This window comes from Oryx dammah, unplaced genomic scaffold, assembly GCF_014754425.2.
Source record: "Oryx dammah isolate SB20612 unplaced genomic scaffold, SCBI_Odam_1.1 HiC_scaffold_26, whole genome shotgun sequence".
In the NCBI taxonomy this organism is placed as follows: domain Eukaryota; kingdom Metazoa; phylum Chordata; class Mammalia; order Artiodactyla; family Bovidae; genus Oryx; species Oryx dammah.
In genome coordinates, this window is record NW_024070210.1 from 79292146 (window position 1) to 79315223 (window position 23078).

General features: G+C 48.4%; 1 protein-coding gene and 1 pseudogene across 2 annotated transcripts in view; one reads left to right on the forward strand and one right to left on the reverse strand.

Moving 5' to 3' along the window:
* Positions 1-211: 211 nt before the first annotated feature.
* The window catches only part of SLC7A8 (solute carrier family 7 member 8), a 50862-nt gene continuing 27995 nt past the window's right edge, over positions 212-23078 (reverse strand). The window contains exons 5-12 of one of the 2 annotated variants that reach the window (XM_040227246.1): positions 12558-12683; positions 10848-11001; positions 10083-10206; positions 8140-8243; positions 4828-4924; positions 2884-3033; positions 994-1171; positions 212-513 (exon numbers count right to left, since the gene is read on the reverse strand). In XM_040227246.1, the coding sequence (XP_040083180.1) occupies positions 359-513; positions 994-1171; positions 2884-3033; positions 4828-4924; positions 8140-8243; positions 10083-10206; positions 10848-11001; positions 12558-12683 (1088 nt within the window). In that variant the 3' untranslated portion in view covers positions 212-358. Of the gene's footprint in view, positions 514-993; positions 1172-2883; positions 3034-4827; positions 4925-8139; positions 8244-10082; positions 10207-10847; positions 11002-12557; positions 12684-23078 lie in introns of those variants that run through there. The other variant, XM_040227247.1, reaches the window with a different exon arrangement.
* Positions 18092-18185, forward strand: LOC120853766 (annotated as a pseudogene).

A 23078-nucleotide genomic window follows, 5' to 3' on the forward strand; every position in this document is an offset into this window, starting at 1 on the left:
GAACTCAGGTTCCTGAGGAAGCGACTGAGGGTGTGGACCCCAGAGGGAGGGCTGTGGAGGGCACCCCTGGCAGCTCCTCTAACAGCTGGAACTTGGGCAGCTCAGGGGAGGGGGGCAGTCCAGGGAGGGAGAGGTGGCTTTAGACACAGGCCTTGGGGCTAAGAGGAGGCTAGATCTTTGGGTACAAATGTCAGTATCTTTGTTTATAGTCTCTCACCACCCATACCCAGGTCTTGTGCCTGCTTGACAGAGGCAGAGGTGTATGTGAGTTTGTGAGCAAGTGTGTGTGTTTGGGGGACCTGGGCAGAGGGCAGAAAGGGAGAGGAGGAAGGAGGCAGCTGAGAGGGGAGGGTGGTCCTCACGGCCGCACTGCGTCCTTGTCCTTGGAGGCAGGGGGCTGGCAGATGGGCTGCTGCTGCTCCATGCCCTGGTTCCTCTCCTTCATCTTCAGGTCCTCGGCCTCCTTGGGGTACACAACTACACACATCTTCTGACTCACCAGGGTCAGCAACTCTGCAGGAGGAGGCCACACAGAAGCCAAGTCAGTGCTGAGCATCCCACCAAGCCAACCAACCAGGCCAAGGCCCTTCCCGCTCTCCTGCCTCAGCATCTGGCCTCAGCTAGGCTCCTCTAGGAGACTCTCTCCAGGAGATGGCCGCCTTGACTGCCTCCTCCCTTTCTGGGACACCAATTTGCTGGCTGCTCCTCCTCATCAAGGCCCCAGGCCCACTGACCACTAATTCTGGGGTCTCCACCCAGCCCATGGCAGCTTCTCCAGGATGGCCACACTCTGGCAGGTCTAAGGTCTGCGTGGAAATGCCCAGAGTTCTCCTCTCCTCAGAAGTCTCTGAGCAGAGACCTTTCCTGTGGTGACCTTTTCTCCAGTGCTCTGTAGACAGCCTCCTGATCCTGGTGGGGCTCTCTAGCCAGACCAGTGACCACTCTACTCCAGACCAGGGGCCCTCTGGCTGCCCATAATGTTCAGCAACTCACCAATGAACTTATCGAAACACCTGGGCTTGTGCTGCCAGTAAATACCCAGGAAGTAGACCGGCACCCCTGTCACCATGATGGCCAGGCCGATGCCACACACCACGGGCTCTGACCACAGGCTGAAGACGAGCAGGAAAGCCCAGAACAGCAAGTAGATGATGGGGAACAGCAGGCTGACCTGTGGATCAGAGTTGCTGTTACCTGTGTGGACCCTGTGGCCCCCAAGATCAGAACATCTTCCCTCTTCTTCCCAAAGGGAAGCATTTGGAGGGCAAAACTGGGCTTCACTCAGCTCTGTGCCTCCCCCACCCTGAGCCTTGACAGGCAAGTGCTACGTCGAGAGATGTTGGTGAACATGGGCAGTGGGACAGTAAGAGGAGTGTGGGGGCCTCGGGAGGGGACAGTCCTCACTGTCATCCCAGGAGGGATCAAACAAGGCTTCATCATGCAGCTGCATGCCTGCGGCAGTCAGAGAAGCCCGTGGGGGTTGACGAGCTTGCTGGTATATTGCTATATGTCTGCTGAGGGCTGAAGGTGAAGGAGAGCAGAAGAAATGGATGAGGGCAAGAAGGAAACTTCCTGTCAACCAGACCCCTACCCTCTCCCAGCTGGCAGGGTGTGGGAAGTGTCCCTCCTCTCACCAGAGTCAGTTCCAATTTCTTTTAAGCCATTTGAGCGGATAAACCTAAGAGCCAAGAAATCAAGAAAGCTAGTGTGGTATGAGGCAGCCCGGGGCCTTGTTTACTTCAGGAAGGAGCAAACTTTACAGGCCCAACATCCTCTTGTTGACCACAGGTGGGAAGTCCCCCATAGTCTTCCTCAAGGTTCTAGACTTACTGCCTTTCTCCTCCTTGTCCTCTCCTCTAGGAGGGTATGCAAGTGGTAAGGAGACGGCATAATTCTGCTTCCTCTTCCCTCTAGCACACTTTCTAAGCATGGCAGGAGAGTGGCAATGGAAAACAGAAATGTGAAGAGCATCTAGTCTCCCTGTGTTTCCAGAACATGTGTTAGTCGCTCAGTTGTGTCTGACTGTGACCCCATGGACTATGGGGTAGCCCGCCAGGCTCCTCAGTCCATGGGATTCTCCAGGGAAGAATACTGGAGTGAGTTGATGTGCACTCCTCCAAGGGATCCTCTTGACCCAGGGATTGAACCTGGATCTCCCGCATTATGGGGAGATTTTTTACTGCCTGACCACCAGGAAAGTTCATTTCCAGAACAGGATTGTTCAAATCGCTCAGGGATATACCCTCTTCTTCTAATTTGCAGGAGAACCTATAGCACTCTAGCATATATTGCTCTGAGCAATCCCATTTATTCCTATCACAAAATTATTTCTTGTAAATCAAGAGATTTACCAGGCATCCTACAGCTATAGTAGTTTAAAAAGGGAGGATCATGGAGTGTTGAAGTGGACTGGGAAACTTCAAGAAAGAGAGGTTCTTGAGGATGGAAAATGGTTAAAATTTGGAGAGGCAGATGGGAGAAGGAAATTCATTCTGGGATGAGATGGAAAGACTGAATGAGTAAAGCCAGTTACGTGGAGGGACAAGGCGGAGACTAGTCAGATTAGAAGGTCCAGGAAAAGTCAGCTGACTTTTTAAAGACTTAGAGCCATAGGAAACAAAGGAATGACAGGATGGAAATAGTGACATGATGGAAGTTATCAGGTCATGGAACCTATTCCTCTAGCTGCAGTTTGCTCTGGTCCCATGGAGAATGGAAATGGCTGCCCCCTTCACACATGGCCTTTGCTTCCCAAAGGGTCTCCCACCATCGTGGAGATGATGAGGCTTGGTCAGCAGTGAGAACAAGGTGATTTAAAAGAATCTGAGCTCAGCTAGAAGCAGTGGAGGAGGGGGAGGGGGCCCCACAGGGAGGTTCTAGCACCTTAATGGGGCGATTGATATCCGGCTTCTTCCAGCGAAGAACTATCTGTCCGGCAACTGTGACGCCATAGAAGAGGTAGTTGATGAAGCCCACGTAGTTGATGAGCGTGTATATGTCGCTGGTGACAAGCATCAGCAGGGTGGAGATGCACTGGGGGGCGTGGAAGAAGCTCATCAGTAATCAGAAAGGCACTGGGAGACCACAGATAAGCTGTTTACTGGTGGCAGGCTGCTCCCCTGCCTCTAGGCAGACAATGCCATTCCACAGTGGATCTCTCAAAATGGAGACTTTATAGCTTCTCCTAGAAACCCAGGTTATTGCTAACAGCTTTATCACCAGGAAGTTCTTTCTTACTGCAGGAGTGATAATCAAAACATTTAACCACAGGTACAACATGGGCACTAACCACTCAGAGCAGATGCTGGCTGTATACACCTGGACTGGCAATGCTGGTGGCACCCAGCTCTATGCCACTCTGGTCTCATTTATATTTCTTCCTTAGTTGAAGCTCAAGCTAATTTTGTCTTTTATCCCTTAGGGAAGACTGTTAACTGCAGATTAAGGTTTATTCTTGCCCTCATTCTCTTTTCCTGGTTGAGTCATCTAATTTATTTTTCTTCCTTCCTTTAAAAAAAAAAAAAAATGTCATAAACAGTTATATAGCACTTCCTAAGTGTCAGGCTCTAGTTTTAACATTCTACAAATATTAACTCATGTAACCCTCATAACATCCTTCTGAAGTCTTCTTGACAGAGTTCACTTCCCAATTTCAAAATCATCTCAGTGGATCTCTCAGAAGCATATTCTTTCCCTCTGCTAATTTGTTAAGGCCAATAGAAGGCTCAGTTCTCCTGTAAGATCTGATGGTGAAAATAAGAAGAATTTAAGGGATGAAAAAGCCAGATTCTTACTGTAGTTGCCTTGTAGTCATAAAGAAAAGAAAGAAAGTGAAGTCGCTCAGTCGTGTCCGACTCTTTGCGACTCCATGGACTGTAACCTACCAGGTTCCTCTGTCCGTGGAATTTTCCAGGCAAGAATACTGGAGTGGGTTGCCATCATAAGCCTGCACCAATGGCACAAACTAAAAAAAAGCTTATGGCTCACTGGGAGCACTGAGCCTTCTCCAGCTGCCCTTCACCACTGACCAATCAAGACGACCTTCTTCCTGTATCGGAACGTTCTGAAATTTCCCCTAATGTACAGTGAATGCCCTTGACTCTTGAGAGCTCTGCTCTCTGGTCTAACTGCTTCTCTGTTAGACCAAAGTCATTTTTGATGTTTTAGTTGGGATCCAGAAGGAAAAACAAAAAACCAAAGACTCACTGGGGATAAGTCTTCCTCCTTCTGTATGCTCTATATAAATGATTCTACTCTGGTGTAATTCTGCCTCCATTTACCAGATAACCCCCTTGTTTCCTTTTCTCCACTTTCAGTTTACCAGTCTTCCCTTCTGATTTTTCTTATTTGGTGTGACACCAGATTTGGTGAACACCAGATTTATTTCAGTGGTGTTTCCCCAGAGACTGGCAGAGCCTCCTCGGGCAAGAAGGTTGATGGGGAAGGGTGGGAGTGTGCTGTGATCAGCCAGGAGCAGAGGCCCAAAGCTGCAACCCTGCAGGTAACAGGGGCAGGAGGAGCCAAGGAAAAAAGCTTCTTTGTGAGTTTGTAGAATCTGGAAGCAGCTACTTCAGTCTGACTCAAAAGGATGGAAGAATGAGATGAGCCAGCCTGCGAGCCTTAAGGCATTTCAGGACTTAGGCTCCTTCCTTGTTATCTCTTGATATTAATCAGCCCCATGTATACCATTTGCTAGATTATCAGAGGCCCCAAGAAACCTAGGAGGACAAGGGTAATAGCGGCATGTGTGGGAAATATGAACTCCCAGTTCAAAATAGCACAAAGGGGGAGGGTGTGTATAGGGCTGGCAGGGGGAGGGACCCTTACTGTGAAGAGCAAGGCTGGAATGGGGGTGCAGCGCTTCACGTGGATCATGGCCAACACGCTGGGAAGGTGGCCCTCCCTGGCTCCAGCAAAGAACAGCCTGGCAGAGAGAAAAGTAGGTCAGCCTGGACCATCCAAGGCGCCCTCCCTAGCCCAGCTCCCTCTTCCATGTCCACCTCTGCCCATACAGGAGCATCTCCACTCCAGCCAGGTACTTCTCGTGCACACCTTCCAGCCCACTAGTCAAAGGACCCATGTTCACAAATGCAGGTGCAGGCAAACCAGAGGCAGTCAGTGGATATGTGGATGGATTCAGGGGTGTGGGGACCTTGAGTGTGGTCTGGGGTTCCTGATGATGTGCTGTTACTCTGAGAGTCTCTCACAAAGCTTGGAGGGCTGTAGGAGTAGCCCCTCTCCTTTGCTTAATGCCTTAATCCCTTAAAAAATGTACCTCCCCCCTCAGAGGATATAGGTTCTTTGGGGCATGGGGAATAAACTGTGCATGAAAACATATATCCCGGTCAAGAAGTAGTTGCCCTTGTGGGGGTTGGGGAATGGATGTGGATGAGGAAGGGACACATGAGAACTTGGAGGGGGGGATATGTGGAAATGTTCTATATCATCGTGTTTTGGGTGGTAGTTACATGGTTGTCTATAATCATCCAAATTCACCAGTCTGAACACTTATGATCTGGGTATTTTGTGGTATGTAAATTATACCTGAAAATTTATATCCTTAAGCTACTTATTCTAATTCCAAAAAACCATCCTAAAGAAATGCATACAGTTATTAAAAGGAGTACATACAAAGATATTGTAAGATAAAAAAGATTGAAAAAAAATAGACAAGAAACTCAAACTTTTTTTTTTCCCTGCACTGTGCCATAGCTTATAGGCTCTTGGTTCCTTGATTGAGATTGAACATTGGGCCCTTGGCAATGAAAGCATGGAGTCCTAACCACTTAACTTCCAAGAAACTCGCCCAAAATTATTTTTTAAGTTTAAAATAATGATAATTTTTCTGTCTGAGATACTTGTAGACTCATATGCAGTTGTAAGAAATAATGTGACCTTCCGTAGACTTCACCCAAAACTCTCCCGTTGGTAATATACTACAAAACTATACTGTAGTATCACGACTTGGATATTGATGTTTACAAATTATTTTTTAAAAGAGAGATTTTAGGGAGTTCCTTGGTGGTCCAGTGGTTAAGAATCTGCCTTCCAATGCAGGGAACACAGATTTGATCCCTGGTTGGGGAACTAAGATCCCACATGCTGTGGGGCAACCAAGCCCACACACAGCTAGAGAAGCCTGTTCGATGCAGCAAGACCCAGCACAGCCAGGATAAAAAAAAGAGAGAAATTTTAACATAAAGAGCAGCCCTTCTTCCTCTTTCCTCTCCCAAGAAAAAAGAGAATACTGTAAGCTGTTAGGAGTTATTTACATATTAGTAGAAATTAGACCACTTTTTCTTTTTTTCTATGATTTTGGAGGGAAAGGATCAGCTAAGGGGTGAGAGGAAGGGGATGTGATGGGGGGGACAGAATGGCACAGAGTCAGCACGCTGGGTGGTCTGGAGAGAACTGTCACTTTGTCATTTGGGTATGGGGGAGAGTGGGGCTATCAGCAGCAGCTCCTGAGGAGTGTGAGGGTTGATTATGGCCCCAAGTACCCATATGCACACCATCGTTGCCACCATCAGCAACCTCGCCCATTTCATAGTTTCATGCAGCTACATGGCATCGCCTCTGCAGGGCAGCCTCATGCACCCAGCGGGGCCCCAGGTGCTCTGTGGGCCTCACCATGCACATAACCAGGGTCCCACGTTCATATCTCTCCTCCACATGCAGCCGGGACCAAGGGAGTTGACGGGTCCAACAGCACTGGCAAGTCAAGTTCACAAGAGACAACCGTTGCCCGGCGAGCCAACCACGGAGCAGACAGGACATTAAGCATGACACACGCATACACACGCCCACTCCTCAGGAAGAATCGTCCTCTCCCTTCCCCCAAACACAAAGGAATAAGAGAGAGAAGGAGGGAGGGGAGGAAGGAACTGGAAGGATGAGCTGAGGAGGCCTGCTGGGTGAGCTGTGCTTCTGACTCCAAGGCTGAGCGCACCAGGCCGCCTCCGCATGCACACACAGCCGGACTACATGCACGCAGACCGCTGCTCAGCCTGCCCGAGGGACAAACCCCACTCTAAAGCAACTGGAGCCAGTCACTCTGCTCCAGTAGATCCCAGAGAGCCTCATGGGTCACTGATCTTCCACCGCTCGCCCTCGGCTGGGGCCTCCAGGTGGCCACTGCTCCTGTGTAACACGCATACGAGGTTGCCGTGGGTGAGTGCTGGAGGGTCCTGGGGTGCAGGGAACACCCACACTCCCTCTTCCCTGCTCTGCCCTCTTCCCTTCCCTGTCCTGAAAACATGACACTTGTCTGTCATTTCATGGGAACTCTGCCCTGTTGTGACTGGTGGCTTGGGAAGCAGTTGAACTCAGGGGCTCACTGCTTGTGAGGACTATGTCCTTGGGGGAGGAGGGGTTCCTAAGAACCCTGGGAGGACCCTCTGAGCCACAGCAATGGAAATCATCCATTATCTGCTGGGCTCAACCACCCATTCTGGAGACAACAAGATGGGACATCAAAGAGGGGGCCAGATGTCTGGGTGTGCGGAGGCGGGGGCTGGGGACTCCTGGGTCCACTCACACCTTGGGCTTCCCTGAGAGTTTGGGGTGAGAGATATGGCTTTGGACAAATGTTTCCCTTTCGTTCTTCCCCAGTTGTCTCACTTCACACCCCTATCTGAGTCTCATGGTGGCCACAAAAGGGCCTCCCACAATTGCCTGTCTGTTCAACAGGGAGGAGCCTGCACCCTCAGGGCACTCAGAGATGAGCCAGTTTCACCTGCAGTCTGGACCCAGGACTTTCACGGGAGGTCAGCCCAGAGGCCCTGGCCATGGGTCCCTCCTGGTCCCTTTCAGAGTGGGGTTCCTTTCCAGCCAGCATGGCCTCTTTCTCGGCAAGTGGAAAAGGGACTCCGAGGCTGCAGGCAAGACGCTGTCCTGCTGCCAAGCACACAGCCCGGGCTCCTCAGCCCTCTGCTGCTCTGGACATGAGGTGGGAAGGCTGGTGCTTCTTGCCACCACATGTAAAGCCACACACGTCGTGCGTCACCACATGAGCAGCACAGGCTCCTCCGCCAGGCGCCCACACAGAGCCCCGTTGATGGAGACAAGCCCCCAACAAATATAGAGCGATATGCACAGCAGAGGGGTCCCGGGCCCTGGAAGGGCCTGGAAGGCACTCACCGAGAGGAGGTGAAGAGGGACCCATTGACTCCTCCAAATGTAGACAGGGCGACAGAAATGGGCATGATCCAGGCCATGACCCCCAAGAGTTTCTCTCCAAAAGTCTGAGAGGGAAAACAAGAGGGTGAGTAGCACTCACAGCCTTCCACATACGTGTCACTGCTGAGAAGGCTCCCTCCCAAACCTACCCCTGCTGAGTCTCTCGGGGTTAAAGTCCTGGGAAGGAGGGATGACGGAGTCCGTATCCTGGCCCCTCGTGCACCCCCAGTTCCCTTGGTGATGACTACAAAGTGGGGAGTCAGTAATGTTTGGGACTGAATAACGAACAAGACTGTGTGTGGTGGTGATTGTTATCCTTGCTGTATGGATAAGGAAACTGAGGCACAAAGCAATTAAGTAGTTTGCCTAAGATCACACACCCAGAAAGTGGAGGGTGAGGACCGGAAGCCAGCTGTGTGAGTCCAGGCCTCATGTACAAGGTACACTAGTGAGTCAGGCGGGCTGGGGTTCAAATCATAGCCTAGCATTTAGGAGCTATGAGATCTTGAGCAAAGTTCTTAATTTTTGAGCCTCAGCTTTTCCATCTGTAAAATAGAAATAAATCTTAATTCATAGAAACAGAAGATATTGGTGGGGGGTGGTATGATAAGAACAAACCACTATGTAGGCTAAGAAAGAAAAGGTGGTGAAGCTATACACTAGTCTTCATGTACTGAAAGGATATAAAATGTTGGGGAGCAGCTTTTTCCACCATCTCTGAGCCAGGGACATACCTGAGTTACAGCATTTGCATTTATATATAACTTATAGCGCTTTTGGGGGAGGAGTTGTTTAGAAGAGCTGTCTTGTTGGGGAGGGTTGGATGCCTGTGAACAGACAGTGCAGGGCCTCTTTCTTTATGGTCTTCAGAGATGAGACATGTGATAACAGTGGCGGGGTGGGGCTGTGGTCTAGGTGAAGCCACATGAGGGAACTACGTGGTTCCCAGGTCTTTCCCAGGTAACAAGGACCACAATGCCTTGGACCTGCGAGATCTCTTTCCCCAAAGAACACAAGCTGCACACGCTTTTTCCCTGATGAGGGAAGGAGTCAGGTTGTCCAGGTGTGGTTATAGAGGTAGAGGGAAATGGCATGTGTTGTGCAAGATAGTGACTTTCTGAGGAGGAACCCATCTCCTTTATACAATCATCACATATACAGTTTAAAGTGCCCTCGGTCAGGAGTTAGCTCTTCCCAGGTGGCTCAGTGGTAAAGAATCGGCTTGCCAAGGAGACTCAGGAGATGCTGGTTCAATCAACTCATTCCTGTATTCTTATCTAGGAAGTCCCGTGGACAGGGGAGCCTGGTGGGCTGCTGTCCATAGGATTGAAAGGGTCAGACACAACTTGGGACTAAACTACCACCACAGATGAGGGGTTGGCAAACTTGTCTGTCAAGGGGCAGATAGTAAATATTTTGATTGCTCCTGGACACCTGAAGATGTGGCTTCTGCCCTGAGGACTTGAGACTTCCAAACCCACAACGTCATGGATCAGGGGAAAGTGAGTGGGACTAAACCAGTGAAGCTATGTCACTGTTCCTGATTTGAGGACATATGAGAGTTTTTGCTTTTAAATTTTTATTGGAGTATAGTTGATTTACAATGTGGTGTTAGTTTTGAGGGCATGTAAGTTTGATTTCTATCCTTTTCTAAGTTGAAGTATAGTTGACTTACTGTTTCAGGCAAAGCAACTCAGTGATATATATATATATATATATTATATATATATATATATGTATCTTCCTTTTAAAATTCTTTTCCATTATAGGTTAGTACATGATATTGAATATATTTCCCTGTGCTATACAGTAGGTCCTTATTCTTTAACTATTTTATATATATAGTAGTGCATCTCTGTTAGTCCCTATTCCTAATTTATCCCTCCTCGAGTTTAATTTCTTACCACAGCGACTGCATTTGATGCCAGCAGCTCCTGGGGGGACATTGCAGTGACGTAAGCCACATTGGCAAAGACATACACAAATGTAACCAGTGGGATGGAGATGAAGATGGCTCTGGGAAGGTTCCTGTAGAGGGAGAAGGGATCAGAGGGGGCAGGTCTGGCACCTGGGACCACCTGCCTAGTCAGGGGGTCCGGGGAGTGCCTTCTGTCTCTCTGCAAGAAGCTGAACTTGCAGACTTTTGTGATGTTCCCTCTACTTGGGGAGTGGATTTTGTCTCTATGTGGGGAGGACAGTTGAAAGGAAATAAGACAGCTTAGGCTGGAAATACACTCCACACTGTTTATCTCTTCCTGACCAGAGTCTCCACAATGCACTCCCCCCACCCCCCATAATTCCTACACCTCAAGACAAAGACCTGTCTGTTGCAAGACAGGTGAGTAAGATGCCTGGAATTCTCTCAGGGCATATTTCATTCTCTAAGGCAGTGGGGTTATCTCAGCATCACTTTCAGCTTGTAATGTGCTCCAGGGTAGTCACTGGGTTGTTTTTCTCCTGCAGGGTGACTGACAAATGGTCTAAATTCCTGGAAAATGAACCATTTCTTCAGGCTGAACCATTTTGAATGGTTCAAAATGAACCATTTCTCCAGGTCATGGTCAGAAGGGGGCTATCGGGAGAAGTGGGCACTAGGCATCTGGCTCCCTCTTTCCAGTGGCAGGTGCCTTGGATATTGCAGGGGGAGGGGGAGAGCTGCTGTAACTCACTTGTAGGGATCGACAAGCTCCTCAGTCACGTAATTTAGAAAGTTCCAGCCTCCATAGGCAAAGGAGCCCTGAAGGAAAGCCAGTGCGACGAGGCCGATGTCAGGTTCTTGGAAATTATCAAATGCGTTCTTTGGCTCCAGCCAGAAGTACTGTCCTGGGGACACACGGACAGGAGGCTGCTCAGAGAGACACATGTCAGAGCCCGGCAGCCCCAGGCCCCTGGTCTCCAATGAACCCCACATATTGGTGAAGAGGGGCCAAAGATGGGCCGAGAAGTTCAGGACCCCCCAGAACATGATAATGATGAGTCCAAATAGGGACTCAGGTCCAAAGCACAGCTCTGAATGTTCCTTTTTCAAAAGGCAAAGTTCCTTGGAAGGAAAGACTGGGAGAGGTTACTGGGCAGGGCAGGGTAAATGGAGTTGGCTCACTAGGACTCAGAGATGCAGGAGTGGAGTCACTGGCAGTCTTCTGACTACCCTCTCTCATATTCAAGTTTGTACATTTTCATGGAGAAAGCAGCAAGAACAACAGACACTCAAACATAAGCTTCTGTGATGCTATTAGCTCAAAGTTGCTGTGCTTTCTTTGTCAATATCCTCCTGTCTCTTCCTAGGGTGTGTGTTTGGTCTATCTTTTCATGGAATAGATCTCCTGAAGATGGGGAATCTTCAGTGGACAGCTTTCCAATTGCCTTCTTAGCCCTCAGCACAGTATCCTGTACACAGGGGGTCCTCAGGAAAGGCTGCTGACTAAGACTGGAGTGAGATACAGAGTAGCTGACCATACTTTATATCTTTATCCATAATCGAGCATTTAGACAGGAAATAATGAGATGAGAGTGATCGGGAGAAGGCATTGAGACCAGATTAGGAGAGCCTAATATCTTTGAAAAGACAGCCCAGCGATTTCTTTAAGTCTCTACTCTTGAAAATAATACCACCTCCTAAAGAAATGAATCCAAAGGATGAAAATAATTAGGCCCATTATAGAGCTGAATCTTAACTCTGTTTTCCTGGAATCAAAATCCAGACACACCATACCACCTCCAGGGCTTGTGGGCAGGTGGGAGGTCCCCGTTTGTCATCTGACTTTCTCTAGGAGGTAGTGACACTAGGCAAAGTCTAGTGCTGCCCTGGGAACCATGGAAACCAAATACAGACGCGGGCTTGGAAAGGGCCAATCCAATCGGGAATGTTGGCAGGGGCCCCAGGAATGTAGAGCTCTCTCGTGTGGAGCTGAGTAATTTCTGAAATGTGTAAAAATCTCCTCTGTCTCCCATTTTAAGATACAGACAAGATAAAATATAAGATACAAAGAGCCTTCCTGGAGCTGGGACAAACAGCAATGTTTAGAAATCTTCATCTACCTGTGCTAGAACCATGAGGTCAGCAAGGGAGGAGAGAATTTGGCACCCCAGGGGGTGCTCAGCTCCCAACCATCCTGGGGAAATTGGTTTCTTGTCCCCTTTGTCAAGCAAATAAATAAGAAAAGTCATTCAAGGACTTCCCTAGTTGCATTGGGAGTTCAATCCCTGCTCTGGGAAAACTAAATCCCGCATGCCACAACTAAGACTTGGCACAGCCAAATGAATAAATAGTAATAATACATAAGAAAAGGATAGAATTGGAACATCTTAGGTTGTGCACACATGCAAAGACAGTGCGAGGGTGTGTGTACATGCAAGGGTTGGCACGTTCTGATACCCACCTTTGCAGATCTGTACAACTCCCATGATGATGATCAGGCCCAGGGCCAGGAGCTTGCCAGCTGTGAAGATGTCTTGAACCCGGGTGGCCCACCGCACACTGGAGCAGTTGACCCATGTGAGGAGCACTGCAATGACAGACCCCCAAACATATCCTCAGGGTCATGAGGAGACTACCGGATCCGTCTGGACAGAAGCAGCAACTTTCCTCAGTCCTGATGATGAGACTGTAATAGGTGAGCCAAAAATGCCACAGGCTCATCACCAGCATCTGAAACTTTGGTGGGGTTAGTAGGTGGGGTTCCAAATGCAGATTGTGTGCCACAAATTAGAGCTTGGTCAGAACACATCCTGCTCAGGCTTAGAAGTCAGAAGTGAGCATGGAAGTGTGGGTACTGACTTTGGGGAAAAAATCAGCCTCTCATCAGGTAATGAATGTGGGCTCAAGATATTGTGTGCTCAAGAGGAGCCCTAAGCAGCTGGTAGAATCCTGGATGTCGTCTTCCTGAACCTGATTTTAAGGTAACAAGGTATAGAGGAATCTTTTGTTACTCAGCTTTTTCAAGTTCTAGTTTACATTTAGTAAAGTTCATTTTTGTAAGTGTACAGTTTGATGAGATTTGACAAATGTATTCAGTTGTTTAGTCACTTCGACATCCTCTGTATAAGAACATTTCCAACACCCCTAAAAGTCCTTTTTTATATTGTGCTCCTTTGAGGTCAGCCCCTTTCCCTTACCTCTGGAAACCACCAATTTAATTTCTGTCCCGAAAGTTTTGCCTTTTCCAGAATGTCACATAAATGGAATCATACAATATGCAGCCTTTTGTGTCTGGCTTATTTCACTTAAAATGGTGGTTCTGAGGTCCATTCATATTGCTGTATATATTAATAGTCCCTTTCCATTGTCAAGCAACATTCCATTACATGAATGTATTCGTGTTCTATTCAATAGGCAACGGACATTTGGGTGCCTCCCAGTTTGGGGCTATTATAAATAAAGCTGCTATAAGCACCTGCATAGAAGTTTTTGAGTGGATCATAGAGGTCTTTGAGGGGAGTTTTCATTTCTTTTAAGTAAATTTCCAGGGATGGGATTTTGGGTCATATGGTGAATGTAATTTGACTTTATATGAAATAACCAAACTGTTTTCCAAAGTGGTTATATCATTTTGATACATCCTTGGCAGCATTTGGTATTATCAGCTTCAAAAGTCTGACCATTTCTAAAGAGTGTGTAGTGACATTTCATTGAGGTTTTGATTTGCATTCCCCTAGAGACTAATGCTATTGAGCATGTTTTCATGTTTATTTGCCACCATCCCCATATCTTCTTTGGTGGCATGGGGGGCTAGGAGTCACAAGGATCCCATAGAAACACTAACAACATGGACCCTCCAAGGGCTGGCCGAGAGCTCAAAAGCTAAGTGATAGGATGGTTTTACTGCAACACTCCCTAGGCAACTTAGGGGAGCACAGGGGCTGTGTAACCCAGCTTCCTGATGGTTATGAAGTACTTGAGAATATGGGAAAAAAATTAAAATCCCCTTGTTTCCCCTTCCCCTGAAACAGATACCAGGATGTGCCCTCAACCTTCCAGGACACAAGCCATACATGTAGTGAGACTGTCTCCTCAAGCCTCTAATCAGGCCTCTGATTTTACTTGAAGCTGACCAAGTTCTATCAACACCTTCTCCTGAAACTGTCCTTTTACTTTCCAAGTATTTTCCCACCTTGCTTGATTCTGAGAACATCTCCTCAGGGTAAGGACCTGACATTATTATCCATCTGTAAACTTCCTCCCTGTGCTGTTTCTACCTAGGAACCTCCTCATCTTTCAGGATCCAGCTCAAATGTCACCCGCACCGTGAGTCTTTATTATTTTATTTATTCCTAACAAGGTGCCTGCCAGGTAAGATGTATCAGCTGCATTTTGTAGACAAGGAACAAAGTTCATTCCTCCTTTCTACTCCCAGACCACTTTGTTAATAAGGCTGGCATTTATTTCTTTGTATTACAATTGTCTCTTTCTTTTTCTGTGTCTCCTTGTAGAAGGGCAGGACTATGACTTTTTCATGTTTTTAACCCCAGGGCATATCATTTGTCATTGTTGTTTAATCGCTAAGTCGTGTCCGACTCTTTTTCGGCCCCATAGATTGTAGCCTGCCAGGCTCCTCTGTCTGTGGGATTCTCCAGGCAAGAATACTGGAGTGGGTTGCCATTTCCTTCTCCAAGGGATCTTCCCAACCCAGGGATCAAACCCAAGTCTCCTCCGTTAACAGGCAGATTCTTTACCACTGAGACACCAGGGAAGCCAGGGCATATCATTGGTGCCTGCATATAGTAGGTGCTCAACAAATACTTAATACTTGAATAAAGAAAATGCCACACTTCATCAATCCTCCAGTCTCATCTCAGTCTACACATTCTACAGTGGGCACCAATCTCCCCAGCTCTCCAGGAACCTTCTCAGTTGGTTTCACAGTATCAAAACAGCAGCAGGAAGCATAACTTCAAGGGCAGGAACTCTTGATTCCTAGTGGAGGAGCTTTTATCCAAGATGGTGTCATATAATGAGAATCAAAACATGTTTTCAGAGGAAGGATTTCATGTGCCCAAACTAGGAGAACATTTTGTAAATGTTCCAGATGGGCTGAGATGTCCTGATACATACACATTAGCTTGCTCAATTCAGTAAGGATTTCAGGGTCACATGCCTGGTAACAAGTAATTAGGCCTGTAATCTCAACTCCTCCCCAGGCTGCTAGGTACAAGGCTGGGCCCCTGGGCCCCTGGAGTTCAAGCAGATACAAACAATAATGACTAAAGGATAAAGGAGACTGATGAAAGGAAGATTAGGAAACAAAACCCTTGTGACTCCAGGAGAGGTAAGGATTACAGAATGAGGAACCAGATCATGATGTCATCATGCAGAGATCATCCTCGCCAAGGGGAGGGAGAGGGCAAAATGTGGTCACCTCCCCACGTGCCGGCTTAACTGGGCAGCCAGAAAGGCTTCTTCACAGTGTTCCTGGGGACATCGAGAAGTTTGAAGGAAAGGACAATTTGTCAAGTTAACTTACTGTGCGTGTCTTCTGTCCTTCCTAAGCCTACCCCCACAAGAACCCAGCCTTTAACTAATCTGTAACCTCTAGCCTTTTCAGGGATCTTTCAGACATAATAGGGACTTCCCTGGTGGCTCAGATGGTAAAGCGTCTGCCTGCAATGCGGGAGACCTGGGTTCGATCCCTGGGTCGGGAAGATCCCCTGGAGAAGGAAATGGCAACCCACTCCAGTACTCTTGCCTGGAAAATTCCATGGACAGAGGACCCTTGTAAACTACAGTCCATGGGGTTGCAAAGAGTCGGGTACAACTGAGCGACGTCACTTCCCTGGTGGCTCAGACGGTAAAACCTGGGTTTGATCCCTGGGTTGGGAAGATCCCCTGGAGAAGGAAATGGCAACCCACTCCAGTACTCTTGCCTAGAAAATTCCATGGACAGAGTAGCCTTGTAAACTACAGTCCACGGGGTTGCAAAGAGTCGGGCACGACTGAGAGACGTCACTTCCCTGGTGGCTCAGACGGTAAAGCGTCTGCCTGCAATGCGGGAGACCCAGGTTTGATCCCTGGGTCTGGAAGATCCCCTGGAGAAGGAAATGGCAACCCACTCCAGTACTCTTGCCTGGAAAATTCCATGGACAGAGGAGCCTTGTAGACTACAGTCCATGGGGTCGCAAAGGGTCAGACACAACTGAGCGACTTCACTCACTCACTCAGACATAATAGAGAAATCTTGAGAATAGGGTGGGGGAGATAGGCTGCCTGTGACACTAATTTCCTTGGACAATGGCTGCACACCCCCTCTACCCCGTCTGACCCTTGGCCCTACAGCTGATCACAGCATGTGACTGAGGGGAGAGAAGGTACTTTCAGTCTCCTGGTACCCCAGGTTAGCCTCCCTCACAGCAGGCTGAAACCTGAGCTTCCATCCCAAGAGGAAAGGTCAGTGAGGAAAGGCAACACTTGGCAAGACCCTGCCTTCCTCAGGCATCCTGTCTCTGTCTATACCCAGAGCCCTTTCTGTTGCTGAGGGCTATGTCCCCACTCTCTTCCCAGCCAGATCTTGAGTTCTGCATGCTTGAGATACAGTGACCTCAGGGAGGCCACATGTAGATGGGGACGAGGGGAAATTGCAGCTTGAGATGTGAGAGTCTCCATCCATCCATCCATCTACCCAACCATCATCTACAAAGAACCTTACTAGATACCCTGGTGGGGGGAATTATAAATAAGATACAAGTCCCTTCCTCTCTTTAGGAAGTTCACACTGTAAGAGGGGAGATGGCTGAGCTAAAAGATCACAAATCAACATGACGACAATAGAGCTCTTCACAGAAGCTTGGCAGGCATCTACATGGAGCCCCTAGGTCAGCCCAAGGAAATCAGAGATGCTTCCTTTTTCTTTTGGCCAAGCCCCACAGCTTGTGGGATTTTAGTTTCCCCCAATCAGGAATCAAACCCAGACCCTCGGAAATGAGAACTCAGAGTCCTAACCACTGGACTGCCAAGGAATTCCCCAGAGATGCTTCTTATAAGTGAGGAAGATCCTAGCATTAGAGAGAATTTGTATAATGTGGGGCTAGCTGGACAAAATAAACAGGAAGACATAAGATGGGCTCTTGTGCATTGTAATCTGACTGTGTGGAGGGTTGCTGCTTCTCTAGAGGGCCCCATGGAATCCCAGATTTCTCTGTATTTCTTGGGTATCTTCTCCTCTTTTTCTTTTGTTTCCTGACTTATATAAAAAAAGACATGGTGAAAGGTTATCAAGAAGATGAGACTTCAAGAAGATGCTGAAGTCGGGGGTTGGTTACTTAATCTGCCCCGTTTGAAATCCTTAATGTCAAGGTAATGGGAGAGAGACAAAAAAATGAGGCAGGCAGGAGGAGAGGACTCAGAACCCAGTAATCTCTTACCCTGCCCAGAACCCAGGGCCTGGTAACTGCCATGTAGGTGGGAAAGCGGGGCTCAATGCTTTCTGCCCTGGGAAAGCTACAGGATCAGCAGAGAGGCAGAAGCCTTGTCAGACCCACGACAGTGCCTGGGCCAATCTGGAACGTCCACTGCGAAGAGGGTAGGTAAGCTCCTGCTCCCTAAGAGAAGGTATCCCTCACCCCAGGCCAGTCCTGATCTTCACACTCTGATCCCCTCACCCCAGGCCAGCCCTGATGCTCACACCCTGATTCCTGGGGAGTCATGAAGCCTCTGCTTCACTTCTCCCCATGACAAGACACCAGAACTCATTGGGCCTGTGGTGGGCAGACACACCACCTCAAAGGTATCAATTTTCTAATCTTGTGAATGTTGCCTTACAAAAGGAATTTCACAAATGTGATTAAGTATCTGCAGGTGGGGAGATGATCCTGGATTATCTGAGGGGGCCCCGCCTACTTATAACAGGGAGGCAGGAAGTTCAGAGTTACAAAAAGAGATGTGATAACGGAAAACAGAAGTCAGAGACAGAGAAAGGCTTGAGTGCTCACTTTGGCAGCAAACACACTAAAATTGGAATGGCCAGAGAAGATGAGCATGGTTCCTGTGCAAGGATGACAAGCAATTCTATATTTTTATAGAAAACAAATTTATGATTATCACAGGGGAAAGTGGAGAGAGGGATAAACTTGGGAGTTTGGGATTAGCAGATACACAGTACTATATGTAAAATAAACAAGTTCCTATTGTATAGTCCAAGGAACTGCATTCCATATCTTTTAATAAGCTATAATGGAAAAGAATCTGAAGAAAATCTGTAACTAAATCACTTTGCTGTATACCAGAAACACAATACTGTAAATTAACTATATATATGTCAGTTAAGAAAAAAAGAGAGAGAAGGAGAGATTTAAAAATGATATGCTTCTGGCTTTGAAGATGCAAAAGGGGCCACGAGCCAAAGAATACAGAAGCTGGGAAGGTGTGGAAATAGTTCTCCCCAGAGCCTTCAGTGGGGCCTCAGCCTTGGACACCTTGAGTTTAGGACTTCTGACCTCTAGAACTGCAAGACGACTCATCTGTGTGGTTTTAAGCCACTAAGCTTATGGTAATTTGTTACAGCAGTAATAGGAAATGAATGCAGGGCCAGACACCACAGAGACAGACAAGGACGCAGGGGCAGAGCCGTTGTGAGGCAGCACACGCCAGGGCCCCAAAGGAGTGCCCGTCACAGGCCTCGTAGGACACCAGCTGGAGGGAGGGGGGAGCACCGGGAACAGGCAGCAAAAGTGAGGTCACCAATGGGCTGACCTGGTTGGCGAGCTTCCCCGTCACATGCACCACCTGATGGCATCTCAGCTCTTCCACAGGCCCAGATGCTATAGCTGGAGGGTCACCACCTTCTCTTTCTCCTCTGGGTAACTCAATACAGTAGTAAACAGGCTCGCCCTAGGGTAACTCTAGCTGCGCATTTCCTCTCAGAAAGATTCAGGGCAAAAGACTCCTCAGAGTCCTCCTTCATCAATCCTGGCTTCTTCCCCAGCCTCCTCCATAGTCCATACAGCAACAGGCCCATGTGCACAACCCAGACGCACAGACACACAGCCCCAAGAGTTACAAACCTCTTTCGAGGCCAGTGGAGTGCTGAGATGTTCACAGACACGTGTCCTTTGTTCTCTGTCCCCAGAGTTTGGTTGGTCTCCAAACTTTACGGACCAGAGGCTACAATCAAAGGCCATAAAAGATGTCACAATGGAGAGCCAAGAGATGCTCAGGAGTCGAGAGTCTAAGTTCATTCTTCCCGGCAGAAGGGAAAGGGTGGCCCCACTGTGTGCTATCTTGCTGTGGACAACGCCTCCGCTCTGCGGCTTCCCCAGGCAGAGTCCACCCCAACTGACTCAGGGAGTTGAGGTGCACAAGATCCAAGGGTTACAAAAGTTGGAAGGAAAGAATAGGAACAACATTTGGGAGACAATTTTACCTTAAATTAATACATTATAGACTACCGGTAAAAGAAGCAATTTAAAATCAATCTCTCTAGTGCATTTTGAAATAGAACATCAGTGAATCTTTAACATAAATAAATAAATCTTCCTTCAGAAAATCCTCTAAGGATGAATTAGGGGATTGTGGGGCTGGTCTTAAGTCCCTAAGACCATCACAGAGCCAGGGCTGTAACTTTATCCCTCTTCCCCTCAGCTCGATCCAGCAACACCTTGCAGGTAAAAGACCACACGGGTTTCTGGTGTCTCTGTCAAGTACAGATCAAGCCAGTAGAGCTCAGAGCAGCTTGTGTAAGGAGTGAAATGGTAGCAGTGGGGGTGGGGTTGAGCAGGTCTGAGGAACAGAGGCAGAGATGGCTCCCTCAGAGGGACATGGCAGCCTGGGCAAACTAAGAATCAGACAATGTAGAACTTGAAGAACCCAATGGCCATGATGCCCAACGTGGTCACTTACTCTCTGGATAAGCCAGTCAAGCTCTTTGAGCCTCCTTTCCCTATCTGTAAAATGGAAAGACGTGTGGGTCCATTTTAATGCCATGGGGATGGTCTATAACCTGTGTATGACTGAACAAAAGGTTACATGGTTATCCTTATTGTTCATAAGCTAAGAAATGAACTCAAAAAGAGGGCGTGCTTTGCTCAGGGAGATGCTGACAACTGGCAGCAAAGCAGAGAAGATGGAAAGGGGATGGTTTGGAGGGTTCTGGAGCAGGACCTACCCGGCAAAGCTGCATTGCTTCTCCCTTCTTGCTTCCTCCTGCATCCCTGATCCTTTGCCTCAATTTCTCATGTTTCAACCTTTTTCTCAGCAGGATGCTCACCCACAAATCACCTGGGGTCCCTTCAACCCAAGCTGTCTGGAAGAGTGGGCACAAAGGTGGATTAGGGGGCTATGGGAGTGGTAAACATAAGGTCAAGGAACTGCACAAGGACCCCAGATGTTCAAGCTTGTCCATATACCTTGGTTGCACCACCCATTCTGTACAGGAAGGAGTGTCCTACAGAAAGCAAGGAATGCTGCTGCTGCTGCAGCTGCTCTGCCCATCAGGCCCAGAAAAGAAGGAAACTTTCCTGTTCTTCTGCAGCCAGCAGTGCACACGCAGCCATTAACAACACTCTGCTGGCTAGGGTGATCCTGAGATCCTGTAACAGTCTGACGCACAGAGGTGTTAAATAGGTACTGAACAGATGATGGCTAGATGGACAAATCTATTCAGAAAATACTGAAGGTGCACAGCGCCACTGTGCTTCTCTAGAGAGTAAACATCAGGGTTTTTACATCAGGGGACAACCCCATGAAGCAGGGTGGGCAAGTACTGCTGATGCTAGACAGAGATGGGGGAGGGTACATAACACGGCTGTTTCTCCTGCCCCCCAAAAGCTCACAAAGCACAAGCTATCTCCACCATGACCACTGGATGACTGTCTTTAGGACCTCCTTTGCTTTTGGACACAGGATTCTGGCTTCTTGCTCAGCTGGGCAGCAAAGGGTCATTTCATATCTTTAGCAGAGGGCTAATGAGCACTTTCTCACATGGATCCCCAAACCACTCTTGTTCCTTTAGTCAAGCCAGCTTCTGCTCTATGAACCACACTGCTCTGGTCTGATGGGTGAAAGTCAGGAAGAAGCCATTTGGCTAGGGGTTGGCCTGGCTGTTATAAAAGCAGTGCTGAGAATGACACAGTTGGGGCTCACTTATAGACAGGTCTTGGTCCTGAAGGGACAGGCCTGTACCCTACTACCCAGAGGCATGGTTTCAACCTCAGGGGCAGTCAGAGAGACCCAGAACCTCATCTTATATGTGAGTGAAGTAATATTCTAGCTAATTAGTGCCAAAGACAGGACTACCCCCTGGGGTCCCCGTCCCTCCAATTCCCAGTTGCTTATTCTGCCACTACACTGGCCTTTCTTGAATCACAGGCACATCATTCTTCTCCTCCCATGCCTACATTCTCTCTCCCTTGCTCCTGTCAGTGGTACCCATGGCCACTAGGGGCTCTGGGTCTGTCACGTGAAGATGCTGGCCAAGCTGCTTTCTGGGCAGCAGGAAGTAAGATGCCAGTGTGAAAAAGGGAGAGACTAGGATGGCTGTTCCTCAGAAACCAGCGGTTTTGTGTTTGCCGGTCACCCAGGGCTTCGGAAAATTACTTCCCACAAGCAGACTTTCTTTTCTGCCTTGTGTTCCCTCCTCTGGTCCCTTATCAACGTCACATGACATTTCTCTCCAACTCTGGGAACTTCACTTGGATTTCTTGGTATTGCTGGCTCATTCTTTCCTCAAGAGTGAGCTAGAGGCAGCTTAGCAAGGTTTGTTTTCCTTTAGCATTTCCAGAACCTGGGCTCCCTTTGTCTTTTCAGATAAGAGAAAGCAGGCAGTAAAAACGCCCAGCGTGGCCAAAGTCCATAAAGACAGGTGGTGAAGGAGAGAGGGAAAGATCATGAGAGACACAGCGGGGATGAAGAAGGAGGAGGAACAAAACACATCATTACTAGTGAGAGAGAGACCATGCGTGGGTGAGCGAGACTGAGAGGAGCAGAATACAGAAAGAAGGTCAGGACAGAAAAAAGAAAGATGGAATGTACTAAAGCAGGCAGCTGCAGAAAGGGAAGCTAGTGACGCCACTTGGTAGAAATCAGAACGCCCTGTTCCCCTCCAGAGCTTCAAAATAAGCACCTTTCTGGGATGGAGCTCCCTAGCCCTCTGATGCAGCCGTAAATTTCACCTGGGTCATGGGCCTGCCAGAAGCGCTGATTTCTTTTTTTTTTTTTTTTCAGAAGCGCTGATTTCTTAGCCTCACCTTTTGCTGGGGCATGCAGCCTCCTGCCATGTCCTGGCCTGCTCCCCACCTCCCTCCCTCTGGACCAGGAGCAAAAGGGGTAAGGTGATGCCCCTCCGACAGGTCCTCAGGGTGGTGCCCCCAGCCAGTGAGTTCAATGCCTGCCGCAGGGGGTGTGGCTCCGCTCCGCTCTGTGATAGGCTGGACCCCTTAGATGGGATTGGGCACGTGTTTCTAATCGTGGAAAAGCTGCTTCGTTTGGCCTGCCTGCCTTCAGCCGTTTCCAGATCCAAGGAGGTAACCAAGGCCGGCTGCCGGAAGGCACTGACAGGCGAAGAAAACACCGCAGCCCTGTTTGAGCTCTAAGGCACCCGACCCCGAGACTCCGATAAGATTCCAGCTCAGCCCACACAGGCCTGCCTATCTTTCCTTCTCACGGACCTCAGAGAGGAAATTGAGGTAGGAGTACGGAGACACAGAGCCAGCTCTCTGAAATCCTGGGCTCACCCAGAGTCAAGACATTTTTCATACGGGCTCAGGAGCTATTATAAAATCTCACGTCTCTGCCTACTTACCACAAAGGTTGGTATTATCACAGGAGTGAAGGGCTGGTGAAAGACAAAAACGTGAAAAGGAAGCAATAACAACATCAAATGCAGTTCTTTCCTATCAACAAAGCTTTGATTCCAGCTCTGGTAAGGTGCATACTGGGGCTTTGAAATAGATCTTGCCTACCACACTACAGCACG